Source organism: Pteropus medius, unplaced genomic scaffold (assembly GCF_902729225.1).
Source record: "Pteropus medius unplaced genomic scaffold, Ma_sr-lr_union100, whole genome shotgun sequence".
Lineage (NCBI taxonomy): Eukaryota > Metazoa > Chordata > Mammalia > Chiroptera > Pteropodidae > Pteropus > Pteropus medius.
The window spans coordinates 13,356,933-13,372,709 of NW_024351073.1; the positions used below are offsets into that span (position 1 = coordinate 13,356,933).

At 33.8% G+C, this 15,777-nt stretch overlaps 1 protein-coding gene across 1 annotated transcript in view; it reads left to right on the plus strand.

Moving 5' to 3' along the window:
* The window catches only part of CDH12 (cadherin 12), an 843,825-nt gene that overhangs the window by 805,940 nt on the left and 22,108 nt on the right, over nt 1-15,777 (plus strand). Inside the window, exons 9-10 of the mRNA XM_039842741.1 lie at nt 1,360-1,613; nt 12,724-12,860. Of these exons, the coding sequence (XP_039698675.1) occupies nt 1,360-1,613; nt 12,724-12,860 (391 nt within the window). The remainder of the gene's footprint in view (nt 1-1,359; nt 1,614-12,723; nt 12,861-15,777) is intronic.

Consider the following 15,777-nt stretch of genomic DNA (forward strand, 5'->3'; position numbering starts at 1 on the left):
AGATAACTAAAAATATGAAAAGTAAAAGAAAGCATTGAGTATGAAGCAGATTAAAACATGATTAAAACCTTAACAAATTAGATAAAATAAAGAGAATAAAGGAAAAATAAATATAGATCTCTCTGAATGAAAATTACTGTGAGAAAGACTTAATGTCAAGTCCAAGCGGTGTTATTGTTTATTGTAATAAACTCTGTGCAACTGTGATTGTTTTTGAGAATTTTTTTTTAATTTCAGTATTTTTTTTTAATTTCCTTTTTTGCATCCTCAGAGAAAACACATAAAACAACAATCTTGTCCTTGAAAGAGAGAAATTTACTTTCTTTATTTCCCCTAGGTGTACTGAGGCAAAAAATGGATGTGTCGACACAGCAATTAGCAAGTCGTTGGAGTCATACTAGAGGGAATTAATTTAGAAAACAAAGTTTTAAAGGTCCCAGAAAATCTCTATGTAAATGTTAATTTCATGTGGTCCTAATTTTTCATAGGTGATTAGAAGTCAGAACCATTGACCTTACTGTTTTCATTTATATAAAACACCACAGCAACATCATATTTCTAGAATGTAATATTTTTAGTTATTGAGAACATAAAATGAATATTCAGAATAAAAGTGTATTTAAGCAGTGGTAAAGTTGAAATAGAGAATCAGTACTCCATGAACAAGTGACTTCCAAATATTATATTTCACAGTTTCTATAATTTAATCGTATGTGTTCAAAGCTTTAATTATTGGTAAAATATCCTGATGATGCTTTACACTTAGTGTCTAATAATTATAGTCAATGTTGAGAAAACAAAAGACCAAAACTCTTTTCATAATGACCACTGTTTATTTTTTAAATCCTGATAGAGTTTATTTTTAGAGAAAATATCTAGGCGTTTAAGTGTTTAATAGAAAATGATATTATTGTTGAAATGAGAAAAAACATATTTTGTTATACCAAATTTTCAGCTGGAATCTCAAGAGTATCTTCAAGTACTCAATTTCAGTTGTTGTGTTTTAATTACTATTAAATTCCACTAGATGTCAGAATTGTATAAGAGCAAAAACCGCTTGCCTAAAAAGTTGTTCTTTTGCTGCTCATATAAAATGAATAAGCCCTATCTAATATGTATGTGTACATATATGTCATTTTAATGAATGTGACAGATTATCTTTACCAGTTGCCCAGAAGCTTCTACAAGCGGGTAATTCTTTTCTTAAAACGTTCCTTTACCCATTAGGTATAAAGGAAAATGAAATGTTGAAACCAATACAATTTGTATTCACTTGCAAATGTTCTGAAGCAATGTTCACCATCTTTGCCGCATCCTTTATGACTATACCACCTCACCTTTCATTTGTCCTCACTTCAGCCATTAGATTTTGAAACAAAGAAAGCATATACTTTTAAAGTAGAAGCCTCCAATCTTCACCTTGATCACCGGTTTCACTCCGTGGGCCCTTTCAAAGACACAGCCACAGTGAAGGTCAGCGTGCTGGATGTGGATGAGCCGCCGGTTTTCAGCAAGCCGCTATACACCATGGAGGTTTACGAAGACACTCCAGTTGGGACCATCATTGGCGCCGTCACTGCACAAGACCTCGACGTGGGCAGTAGTGCTGTTAGGTAAGAAAAAGGAATATTTTTTTTATATGTGTGTCAGAAAAATAAATTTAACAACAAACAGAACCTCTGTGCAAACTGGCATGAATGATTTAGTTTTTGAATATGTTACTTAAAAATGTAATGGCTTCATATGAGAAGTATTAATGGAAAAAGCCTTAGGATTTGAACAAAATCATGTGATATCATTTCCTGTGGCAGGGTGCGATGTTGGATATGTCACTCAAGCTAACCAAACTCAATTTCTTATCTATAAAAGGGATTTAATAGTACAACCTCAAAGGATGATTCTTATGATTAATTATAGTAATATACTTTTACAGTGGCTGGAAGATAATAGACATTTAATAAATTTTTGGTTACTCTAAAATCTCTACTTCTCCCCCAAAGTTAGTGCTTGAAAATAAAAGTTTTACCATTTGCAATTTGTAGTTCATTTTCTCACTGTGATAATTGTGTCTGCTGGTGGAAGCACAGTTGGAGTTAGTCCTTGCAAAAGATGAATTATGGAATTTCTCGAAGTCCAGACTTTGCCAGGATCTCCCAGTGACATAAGGCTGCTGGGCAGTGGGTCGACAAAGCAATCGTTGGGGTAAGAAAGTGTGAGAGAACAGTTTTTCTCCCCACTCCCTCAAAGCTATAAATTCCACTTGTGACATGATGGGGATTCCCTTTTCTTAACTTATATATTAATCCTACAACATATTTTGAGACTCGTTCTCATTCACCTTTACTTCTGTACATTTAAATTCCCTGCCACATGCCTACAGGTACTGAGGATGGAGAGTAGAAAGAGGGGGTGAGAGAGAGAGTGAGAAGGAGAGGGAAGGGGAGAGAAACATGGGAATTTTTCTGAATGTCACACCTCTAATTAATGATAAAAATAGATCAACAATTCAGTGGCTTCAACACTACACATTTATAACATATAGGAAAATCTCAGTAAATATCTCGCAAGCACTCAAGCTCTGCTCTTTGTATACATCTGAATCCATCCTCTAAAGTGGCCGGAATAAAACATATCTGTGATCAGGAGAGAACTCTAAAGAAGCACATTTGTCTTGGGAAAAGGAAGAGAAACAGCAATTACCGGGCAACCTTATGTGTCAGGCCAAATGCTGGCTAATTTACTCATTGAAGTTAAATGGCTGTTCTACATGTCCATTTAACAACATGATTTACTTCCAGTTGAACTCCAGAAAACTATATTTATTAATAGTGTTTGTAGGGGTAGTCTCGAGAATCTGCCATGTTAGTCGTTGTTACATATTAACCTGTCATCATTTATCAATATTGTTTCTGAAGACCCTGTGTGTGCTGTTGATAATTTTGAAAATGAGAAGTGCCTGGTGAGTAGATTTACAGGTACTTACAAGAATAAAAACAGTTATGGAAGAAATATTGAATGTTGTAAAGAAAGAAATAAAAATAAATATGGATTGAAACTCTACGGTTCAATAAATGAGGAGAATTTGGGGACATAGTTGAACACGATATCTTAGAGAACATGCTAAATTGTTTAAATTTACCATATATTCTATTTTGGGGGACTGATAAAAGCACAATGAGATCAATAAGTTAATAAAATATGATTTTAATGGGTCTATAAGTTAAAAATACCACCTGATAAAGGGAAGGCGAATGTTACAAACTTTCAAATACACCAAAATGGTTAGAGTCGGGACACTGGTAGGAGGAATAAAAGAGACCTACATTTTAGAGAAATTCTCCAACTAGAAGCCTGATTTCTTTTTTCTTTTTTCTTTAATGTCAAATGTCATAGGAGCTAGGGTCTGACAACTGTTACTTTATGTGAAATATAGTAATATCCCCTGTCTTTCTTCTAATGGGTACTAACTCACTAAAGTTGTAGTCACTAATGGATTCCCATGAGGAGCTGTCTAAAGATAAAGCTGCTTTTGAATCAACATGAAAGTTGCCTTAGAGTAAACAATAAGCTTGAATCATGTCAGTTGAGGAAACAAGGGATATGAATCATCTTTTCTTGGTCTGAAAACATGTTTGCTCACTTAAGAATAGTAGTAAAAATATGTTGTGAAAAGTAAGCATCAAAATGTAAAATTACTTGACATATTTAGGTATGTTCTGTTTGTTTTGCTTTATTTTGCTTAACTGTCTTTTCACAGGATTATTTTGCAAGGTATTAATTTAGGACTATATTATTCCATATTACTGTATTTATTAATATTATTATTTTACCATGACTGAGAACAGCAAAGAGCCAGAATCTAGGATTTAAATAGTTTAGAAGAAAGTTTTTGTTACTTGTAAAGAATCTAGTTATGCCGCGTTTGGTCCCTCCTGCCTAGACCTTAATTTCTAGTTATTTCTTTTACATACTGCTAGCCTTTCCCTTTAGATGCATTAATTTCCTACCTCTAATATTCTGTGTCCGTTGACCCTCCTACTACATATAGTTCATGGGAATGATTTCTAGTGTGTCAGATTAAGAGTGGATATGTGTTCCCACCACTAATGAGGTGAGTTTCACAACAGTCTCTTAAGTTTAGAAATAAAATTCTAAATATGTGACTATTCTGTTACATTGGAAATTAATTTTTATTTTCAGTATGAGTGACTTGAGTTACAGAGAGTTATTAATGGATGATTTTGCTCAATGTGTGCCACTTTTGATACAAACGTAAAAATCTTAGTTATCCTATGAATGAATTTCAAAATAAAATTTAATCAAATTAATTTTGTGTATCAAATGAGAGAATGAACAATTCAGTTTTAAACTTACTGCATGTAATTTTAAAGATGCATATAATGCATATTTAATGCATATAAACTTCAATATCTAAATTAAAAGTTACAGTATTTAATACAATTAAACAGTTTATATTTCATGTTATCTCTTTTTATTTAATATTTCCAACCAATACCTACCACTTAAAGTCAAGTAGTAAAATTAATTAATAAATGGAAAATGATTATCAATTACCATAATAGAGTATAATATTTTAAGTAATTAACAACTTGTTGTGAAAATATAAATGTCTATCTGTGCCCTACTTAAAATTAACTTATTGCTCAAATCTGGTGTGTTCATCACATTTTTTGAAAATTTTCTGTAACTGATTTTTTTTAATCATGGGTTGAGAGACTATCAAATAGCTGGTTTCTATTTGAGAGCTCTCCTCTCAAATGCATCAACTACAAAACATGCTTACAAGGTGAGAGGAAAGAGTGGTACAGCTAATAAAGTGACTCCCTATAGCAACATATATAATTTATCTTAAATATTAATTAAGTTAAATGGTCAAAATTAAAAATTTGAAAAACTGCTCATTATTTTCTTACTTATTTCTTACTTGTTTGTGAAGTTTGAAAGAGGTATAAAATGTTTTATTTTAAAATTTTCTTGTAAACTTTTTATTGTTAGAGCAGTTTAGGTTCAAAGCAAAATTCAGAGCAAGTACAGAGATTTTTCATATACCTGCCCTCACCCATGTCTAGCCTCCCCCATTATTAATATCCCCCACCAGAGTGGTACATTAAATGCAACTGGTGAACTTACACATCATAATACCCAAAGTTCATAGTTTACCTTAAAACTCACTCTTGATGTGCATTCTGTGGGTTTGAATGAATGTATAATGATGTATATCTAACATTATAACGTCATACAGAGTATTTTCAGTGCCTAAAAATTCTCTGTACTCTGCTTATTCATCCCTCCCCCACGCCAATCCCATTGATCTTTTTACTGTCTCCATAGTTTAATTTTCTCAGAATGTCATACAGTTGGAATCATGCAATACTGGCATCTTTCTTTTTGTAATATACGTAAACATTCCTCCATGTCTTTTCATGGCTTGATAGCTCATTTCTTTTTAATGCTGAAAAATGTTCCATCTGGATGTACCACAGTTTATTTATCCACTCACTTACTAAGAACATCTTGATTGTTTTCAAGTCTTGTGAATTACTAATAAAGCTATCCAAACATCCCTGTGTAAGTTTTCATGTGGACATAAATTTTCAACTCCTTTGTGTCAATACCAAGGAGTGCAATTGCCGGATCATACAATAAGAATATATTTAGATTTCCAAGAAGGTGCCAGACTCTCTTACATTATACCCAACAGCTTCAAAGTCTCTGAAGAATAAACCAGATATAAAGCTTTTGGGGCAGACAAAAGTTGGCATCTAGATACGTAAAAGGATATACAGTCAGAAGACCATGTATGACTATCTTAATATGACTAAAAGAAATGAGGAAAGCTTAAGCAACTTGGAAGGAAATAAAAATATAACAACCGTAATTTTAATAATATGTAGATTATGATGCATTTCCCTTTGTTTAAAGATCTATTTTAATTTATTTTAATATTACATTCTGCCAAATGCAAAATTGAAGACAGCAGAGTTTTGCCTTAATTATATTGTTATAATTTTGTAAGTTGTTTAGTTTCTCATTAAATGAGAAGCTATCTAAACTATCTAAGATATGACTTTTAATACTACTAAGGGGAAAATAAAAATAAGGAGGAAGGTTAGGGAAAAAAGCATAAAAGGAACTAATAGGAAATTAGCAACTACTATTTAACATCATTTGAGAGAAACATTAGAATTCCTAAGAAAAAAATTTGTGATTGTTGATGAAGCAATTACAATCTAAGTGTTGCTATATAAAGCTTAGGTTCTCAATAAAATGTTTGTGAAACTTAATTGAACTAAATTTACTTTTATTATCTGCCACAAGACAAAAAAAAAAAAAATTCCAAATAAGACTAGACAAAAGTGAAGAGATTTTTGAACTATTATTACTACCTGAACAAAATAATATTTCCTACTGTGACCTGAATCATTACTCCTACATCTTTAATGCTTAAAGTTGAGACATAATAATTTTAGAATAAGTGTATTATCAAGCACTTTTTACAAAATGTGATTGAGAATTGGGACAAGGTCAAAGTTAGCTTTTCCATTAACTGTGAGAAAATTATTAAGAAAATTAAAAATGATGATTTTAATTAAAAATAAAATGAAAGCTTTTAAAGGAATTTCTGAAAACTCATTTATAGAAAAGTAACAAAATTATACTCTGTCACTTGGCCCCCACACATTAGTAGTACTCCGGAAGAAGGCAGTAAGCTTTTGAGGAGAATAACATCTAAAGAAAAGGAGATACCAACCCTCACAAGATGAGAGAAGTAAAAATTAGATGCCACACAGAAGAGAGAGTCAAATGAAAGCATCACTGTGTGAAATAGAGTGTGGTTATTTACGCTCATAATTTCTACTTCAGAGGTTTGTAGCTAAGGTATTTTAAAGTTGAAGGCTATGAATGTCACATCTTGGTCCTAGAGCTAAGCATACTTTTTTTGTTGTTTATTTTGTTATTTTTAATCTGGGAAGTAATTCAACATAATCATAATATGGAAAGAGAGAGGAAGGAAAGAATATATACACACATGCTGAGGCACATATGTCTTACTTTATTTTTAGTACAATACTCACTATGATTATGTGAGTATTATGTGAGTTTTTTTTTGTTTTGTTTTTTTGTTTTGTTTTTTTTCAAATTTTATAGGGGAAAAAGAGAACAGGCATTAGAGGGGGACATTTTAAACCTGTTTGTTCAAGGTAAGTGAAGGAATTAGTATATTACCCTTGTTCTGTCTATTCGAAAAGTCAGTGTTCTTCATGCTATAATTTATTGCATCCCAGTAGTGGTTGATTTATGGAATTCAAACTTTATGTCAGTATTAGACTGAACCAACTAAATAAAACAAAAAACTAGACACATTATTTTATGCATACATTTTGTAAGATCTTGAATTTTTAAGTCTTACCAGAAAAACTTAAAGTTACAATTAAAAATGATCTGTGTGTAGAGTGAGTCATTGTACAGAGATGGACTCCTGTTTGAATCAGAAGTAAATTATAACCTACACTGTATGTTGTAATTAACTAGAAGTTAGATGATTAATTGTTCCAGTACTGTCTGGGACTGAAGAATTTTCTTGGCCTCAGGTTTTTCGGTACTAAAACTTAGAAAGTCCTCAGCAAACCAGAAATAGGTGATTGTCCTAAGGAAGACATTCTTAAAACCCTAAATATATTCTCTTAAAGTAGAAATATTTAACTATTATATAGGTAGAGAAAATAGGATCTGTGCATCAAATTCCATACAGTATTTAAATAGCAGTTGCTATGCGTGAAATAACATCCCAGATTGGGAATGCAAAGATGAATAAAGCTAGATCTTAAGTAATTCTAAGGACCTTGGATTAGAAAGAAAATCACATCCACAGGAGGTATATAAACTGTCTTACATTTGCCGGAATCTGCCTCAAAATGGAATGCTGTGTAAAAGAAAAATCTGTTCATTTCAAAGACTTGCAAAGATATAAACAAAGACAACCTTTAAAAGATAGCATGCAGTTTAATTGGAATGAGTGAGAAAAGAAGAAAGGAATAAGGTTCCACTTAAAGAATGGCAGCATGGGGAACTTGCAGACATACTCCCCAGTAAAACACGTATAGATGGTGAAAATTATTTAAAAAAACAAAAACGAAAAACAGTAAAACAGCTATTTGCTGTCTCTGGAAAATTTTCTAAAAGCATTCAGCAAATGAAGAAACACTTACTCAAGAAAATCTACTAAAACATGATCAGCAAGAGATTGTGGCCCTTGTTGCAGGTCCTACCTCCTTCCTCCCATTCCCATCTCCCAGCTGAGCTAGGAAATCCACTCTAAGCGGATGTAGTTCAGGAAACAAGGCTCCTCACCCTTCAGCTCCCAACAAGGGTGCAACATCTTACCAGAAGGCACAGGACACTAGCATTTCTCAGCTTTTCCAACTCCAGAGTTTTAAAGGATAAATTCCCAGTGAGTGTGGTTGGGAGACTGGCAGCTTACTTCCTCCACCCAACCTCACTCATAGGGCATAGGCTCTACCCCCAGCGGGTAGGTGATATGCATCCCAATCATTCTTGCCCCATCTTGCTAACTCCTGGAGAGCCAAAATGAGACCACCCTCTGCCTTCGCCCAGTGACTCGGAATTTCCCAGGGTTGTAGAGAGTATATAAGAGTAGAGAACCCTGAAGCTCTTTTGAAAATATTCACTTTTCTTCATTTTTTCAGCTTTAATAAACATGAAATTATAAAAGGCAATAATTATAACACTGTTTTATTGGGCTTTTGGCTATATAGGTATAATATGAATAATTATATATGTAAATATATGTATACATACATACTTAATACAACATAGCTACATAGGAATAGCTTTTCTACAGTTTATTGGAATTAAATTAGACTGATTTAGAATCTGATAAGATTTATGTGGCAAAACCTAGACCAGACACTAAGAAGATAACTCAAAAAATGTAATAAAAATTATTTAAAAAATAATATCACACTAGGTATATTTACTTAATACAAAAGAAAATAAGCAGAGGAGAAATATAGGAACCTGACACCACATTATCACAATTTTTATTTTATACAAGTGAAAATAATTGGATCTTACCCCATTAAATGAAAAAAATCTGAACTAATAAGTTTAAAATCTTTCTTAAAAACTACCACATTGTTGAATAACTCTGTGGACATATTAAAATGACTGAATTGTTCAGCATAAATGAGGAAATTGTATAGTATATGAGTAAAGCTATTATTTAAAAAAAGATTAGGGAAAATTAAGTGTATGCTTGAAAAGTGACAATTTATTGGAGTACTTGAAGTAGAATACTTTTGTCGAGGTCAGAACAAGAATTCTGGTATGAAACAATGATTGGAAAGTACTGGATTCCATGCTAAGTACTAGAAATAGATTTCATTCTGCATGGGAAATAGTATTAGCCACTCAGCCACGTCAGTACCTATAGAATCTCCAACTCTGCTTAAATGCATTCAACCACATCTGCCCCAAGTATTTGGACAGTCAATATTTAATTATTCTCGGTGCTTACTGTTTCTTGAAGAAACTCATTATGACCTTGCATAGTCTGATATCAAAGTCTTTGTTATGTTTATATGAAATCATAATTCCTATAGATGTCATCCTTCTGTCCCTATCTCCATTCCACTAAAACATAACGAGTGAGTCTAACATGTTCTTTCCATGTGTCCTTATCAAATTAAAGGAAGCTAGCATATTTTCTTGTCTTCTTTCTTTCAGCCTGCATATCCCTAATTATTTCAAGTATTCTTCAAAACCCATTGAATAAAATCTGTTTTACATCCCTGATTGTTTTGTCTTTCCTTTTTGTTTGTTTGTTTGCTTGAAGGTGACATTGGTTAATAAAATTATATAGTTTTCAAGTATATAATTCAATTATACATAATCTGTAAACTGTATTGTGAGTTCACCACCCAAAGTCAAATCTCCTTCCACCACCACATATTTGACCCCTTTGATCTTTATCTACCTTCTCCCTGCTCCCCTTTCCCTCTGGTAATCATTAAACCATTTTCTGTGTCTGTGAGTTTTTGTTTATTTGTCTGTTTATTTGTTGCTTTAAGTTTTATATCTCACATATGAATGAAGTCATATGGTTCTCAACTTTTTCTGACTGACTTATTTCACTTAGCATGATAATCTCAAGATCCATTGTGTTGTCGCAAATAACAGTATTTCATCTTTCCTTATGCTGAGTAATATTCCATTGTATGTATGTAGCACATCTTCTTTATCCAATCATCTATCAAAAGGCACTTTAGTTGTTTCCATGTCTTGGCAAGATTCTGGTATATGAGAAATGCTTACAGTCAGGTCCCATTCTAATATGTACACCATATGGCTTAAAATTGATTAACTTTTAATCCATACCCTAATTATATGCCTCTATATTGTTCATTACCCAAAGAATCATGTCCCACCTCCTTAATATAATTTACAAGGTCTCCCTTGACCTAAATCCTGTATCTTTTTTTTATGTTATTGTGCCTCACAGATATTTTTTTCATAATTCCTAACTTATAGTCAGTCCCCACATAAACTATGATTTTGCTACTGCTTTCACAGCTTCCTGAAATATCTTCCTTCCTCTCTTCACTTTGTCTACCTCACTCTTTTCCTGAATAATTCCTCTACAGCCTTCTAATACCAGCACGATATGTGCAGGAAGGTTTGCCTGAACCAATAGGTTTTGAACTAGGTGTCTTTTCTTTGCATTGTTGTAGTGTCTGTGTTTCTCAAGCAGCTGATGAAATCTGTTTATATGTGTTTGCCCAACTAGATTCTGTATTGGTGGGCATTGTACTTTTTTTATTTTTATAAGTCTCAATCCTAGTCCAATGTCTAGAATATAGTGGGCACTGAGGAAATATTTAGTGAATGATACAATTAAACAGTTAGTCTACACCACGAATTCTTTCAGAAATGCACTAGTAACTAAGGATTCAGTAGCAATTTTCTTAAATCGTGCATGTGCCCAGTTGACTAAAAATGCTGAAAAGGGGTATTGTGAGAAAATGCTTTCTTGTTCAGAAAAGATTATGTAATAGGGAGAATTAAACTCATTATATTCTATGCTCCCTGACTTTTAAATATGTCTCATAATTGTGCATTTATAATTTTTGAGAACATTCCTAAGAGATAGGATACTACATTGAAATCATAAGAGATCAATGCGTTCTCAACCCTCAAGTCAACAAGAGAGTTAGCAAAAGCAGATTAACAGCATAATTTATGCCCTGGTCCTATAATACTCAGCATCTTCTGGTTCAGAAATCAGTTATTAACAAATATTGACAAGTTAAGAGTTATAAATTTCATTCAGAAAGGAAAGTAGTTTTGATTTAGCACTGAAATGATATGCAAACTGTCAATTTGAAATAAACAGCTTGACAAAAGAAAAGTTTGCTCTTTTGAAATACATGTTTTAACTAACTTTCCATGATGGACTAGTAGATCACTTTCTTTGGCCCGGGGATTTAGGTGGGCTGATTACGTTGATGTCATCTGCTTCAGCCTCTGTTTGTAATGACCTTGCCTTAATACATCTGGCCAGAATAGTGGTGATGAATATGTGATGCATTGAGCTCTTTATTAGCAGAGGCCTTTCAATTAATGTTTTATTTAAAATTGGTAAGTATATGATGATAATTATAAGGAAAATATTGATGGTATGTTACAAATATCAGTTCTAAAACTTTCTAGCTATGTGAACTTGGGCAAATTTCTTAATGTCTCTATGCTTCAGTTTTTTCATATGTAGCATGGGATGATTAATAATACTTATTTTTAGGTATCTGTGGGATTTAATAAGTAAATATATGTAAGCATTTAAAATAATGTCTGGCACATGGTAAGATTTCAAAATGTCTATTATTATGATTGAAAATATGTTTGAAAATAATTTTACATACATTACCCTATATTTCTGCTGTTATCTAAAGGCTTATATAAATGCAACTTCTGTGTTTTTATTCATTTTCTTGGCTTTTTTTAGCCCAGCTGCTTCACACAAAGAAAAGGCAATTCTGTTATTACCAAGAAAGTTAGCTAATAAAGAAGATAAACAGATATTATTAGCCAAGGTCACTGTTTTTTTTTTTAAAGGTGTCTGGATATATAGAGCAATAAAACAACAATGGCCCTTGTATATGTGTTTGAGAAAAATATTTCTGTGCAATTACCACATTGTCAGTTAAAAAATGTCCCCTCGGTGTTTGTAATATAATTTTTTTTTTTTTTCTAGCCATGAGAACAAAGATTCTACCTCCGTTCTGGCCTAAGTTCTTTGTAGCTGTTTCCAGATGTTTTCCCCAGCCCCAGCTCTTCCCAAAGCCACCATTAAAAAATCTTTTTACCGCTCGAAAAAGTTTTAATATTCAGCAGGTTAAAGAAATCCATGGTCAGCTTTAGAATTTTAGTCTCTGCTGAGCTTTCAAGATGTCAAGACCCTAAAATAATATGAACAGCAGGAGTACTAAATCTTTCATTATTTCCAGTTTCCCCTTGAGCATACTGACTTTGCAATAAAGAAGCTGTCATTTACACTCTTCTTTATTGCAAGGTGGGTAATAGCTACAGGGAGAAAAAAATAAGAAACTGTGTCAAGTTAGCCTGACTGCCATTATGATTAATGTGTAATCATTGCACATTTGCATCTACTCTTTTTATATACAGGTACTTCATAGATTGGAAGAGTGATGGGGACAGCTACTTTACAATAGATGGAACTGAAGGAACCATCGCCACTAATGAATTGCTAGACAGAGAGAGCACTGCACAGTATAATTTCTCCATAATTGCGAGTAAAGTTAGTAAGTATGGCGTGGATGGAATCAATGTTATACTGCAGCTTTTGGATTTAACACTCTTAAACGAGACCCTGCTGAGGTGTTTTTCACTTTTGGACTGACAGCTGAGTGGTCTCCTGGGGAAACTCAGAAAGCTGTTCCTTTTCCTCATAGCATAAGTCCAGAGAAACCGTGACACCTGCCAATGAGTACTGTTTGCAAGATTGCATGAATATCTAGTAGTGCATTTCATTGTGTGACCTCCTCTCTTTCCACACTGTAACCTCAAAAGTCCCCTGGAATTCCAACTTCCTTTCCACACCAGATCCCTATATATACTATGAGAGCTTCATAGACCAAGCAGGAGGAAATAATTGTAACATAAAATCACCCATTCTGAAATATTTTCTGAACTTGAAGAAGACATTTCAAAAAAGCATCCCCTTTCCTTCTCTCTCCTTTCATTACGATGTAATTTTAAAAAAACAGCACTGTGGAATGTACAGGAGTTTTAAACACAGGCTTCAAGGAACAGCTCAGAATCTACAGGATCTTTAGAAAGGACTCCTTGGCCCAGGACGAAATCTTCTAGACTGAGAGTGAATTTAGGTCTTATTTGTTTGTCTGGGCAATCAAGGATCTTATCACAACTTCCTAAGGTAACAGATTAGGGTGGGAGTGGTGACCTCTGGCTATCTACATAGTTGTTTGTGACAAAAGTGCATCTTACCAGTCCTTCCCCTATGGTCTTTTGAAAGACTTGGAGAAATCCATTTTGAGTAGCTTTCATTTTGTTTCCTTCTTATTTCATTTTGCGCATCTGGTACAAATACTCTGGCAGCTAATTTCCCCTCTCAATACTGCGAAGAGCTAACTGTGAATGTTTCTGTTGAGGGGTTTTTGATCAATTTCAACTCAGCGGGGGGCAAATAGGAAACAGTTTTGTTTTTCTTCCACAACTGCTTCCAAACATCAGTAGTCAGACACCTATTCCCAGTCTTTAAGTGATGTCTTTAGCTGATTTCATCGCTCTTTGGTTATTCCGATTATTAAAGGTAAACCTAACATAAAAAAAAATACAGCTTCCATCTTGTTCATTTGAACAGCAATCTGTCATGTAAGAAGACTAAATACACTGAAGCTACCTTACTAGAAAGGTCACAGGTTGGTGGTCAGGTTGGCCATCTCAACTCAGTTCAGCCTTCCAACCATACCTGCCAGTGTGCTAGATATGTAAGTGAAACTTGAAACATCTAGTCTAAACCACTTGCCAGCTGAATACCACGTGTAACCATATAACCATATAATCTCTGTCCATTTGAAATGGAAAATATACGCAGCCAAACACTTCCCAAATTCTTACAAAATTGTGAGAAATACAAAAATTGTAGTTATTTCAAGTAACTACATTTGGGGTCATTTACTGTTACACAGCAATAGCTGACTGCAGAACTTAATGACACCATAAGTTGGAACTATATGATTCCTTGCTTGTGGGGATATGATTCTCCAGTCTGTTGGAGTGGAAAAGAAAAAGGGAAATAAAAATGCACAAATCTCTATCTGCCTCCGTATAGTACTCCATTGGTTGCCACTACTTCAAGGGCTAAAATGGACTGGCAGCTAAGGCTGTTGCCCAAACATTGTCTTTTTTATGTGATTTTTGAGTTATTTGATGTTGGAGGCTCTGGTATCCCATCTGCATAGGAATTTGATATAGGCAGCCGGTGGGAGACCTTATAGCTTCTGAACTGCAGGGTCTCCTTGCAGAGCAGGCAACTCCCTCGGGTGACATAATAGCATGATTTCTCAGTTTCAGCTCCTTTCGGTTGTGCGCACTTGACTTGGAGGAAATTCACGCAATCTCATCATTCTAATCAGGCACATTACAGGCTGCTCTTCTATTGTTCTGCCATCTCCTTTCAAATCTGCCCTCCTTGCTCAGTTAGGCTTTGAAAGCAGATTATCCAGTCACTATCTAAGCAGACACTTTACCAGAACAGAAGCCAGTCTCCCCTTTTTGGAGCTCCACCCCCATTCTCTTTGTTTTCCTAAAGTCTTCTTTGAGACTTTGCATCTTTCTTTCCTCCTATACTACATCTTATTACAATTACATATTATTTATCATTCTTTTCATGCCAACTTGCAATTATTTCATTCATCTTGAATGTTAAGGACAGCTTAACCATATTGTACTGAGAAAATAAACTGTAGTTTTCTAAGATCTTTGGCAAGTATAGTGAAAATGACTTAACTAAGTTATTGAGTGTAAGATCTCCATGAACCATGTTACGTTCACTCCAATGGCTTAGACATAGTAAGAGACAAATAATCAAAGACAATTTCTTTAAATAAGTTTGATTTATCAAAGACTCATTGTCCATAATAAAATATTTTTAATTTCAAAGCTATCCAGTTTAACTTAAACTGTCTTTTGAATGCACACACAAAACACGTGCATTTTTTTTTTTTGAGGTAGGAGTAGCAAGCCTCATACCTTAAGTCAAAATGAAAGTCTGAGGATAGTTAATTGATCACCTGTATGGTAGACCTGGAAGGATTTTTTTCTCCCCAATGCCTTCTTAGGCCACCCAAACTATCATCATGGTATAGAGACGCTCAGAGTAGTATGTCCAGCACATTCAGTCAGAGCTTTAAGCTTCAATCAATTTGGAAAATTGAAAGAGATTATGCACTATTATGGTGGAAGCATAATCATTGATTCTCAAAAGCTTAGATTTTTTTTAAAGCTTAGGGAACCCTATTTTTTAAATTATAAATCGTATAAGGTACATGCTGGCTCTACCACTCCAATCCACTAGCTGTAGTATTTATCTAAATAAGAATGAGAAAACTCTGGTACGTGGAGTCTCATAACCTGTGTTGGCCCTTACTGGAATCTATGCAGAACTGTGACTTAGACACATAATCCACACACACA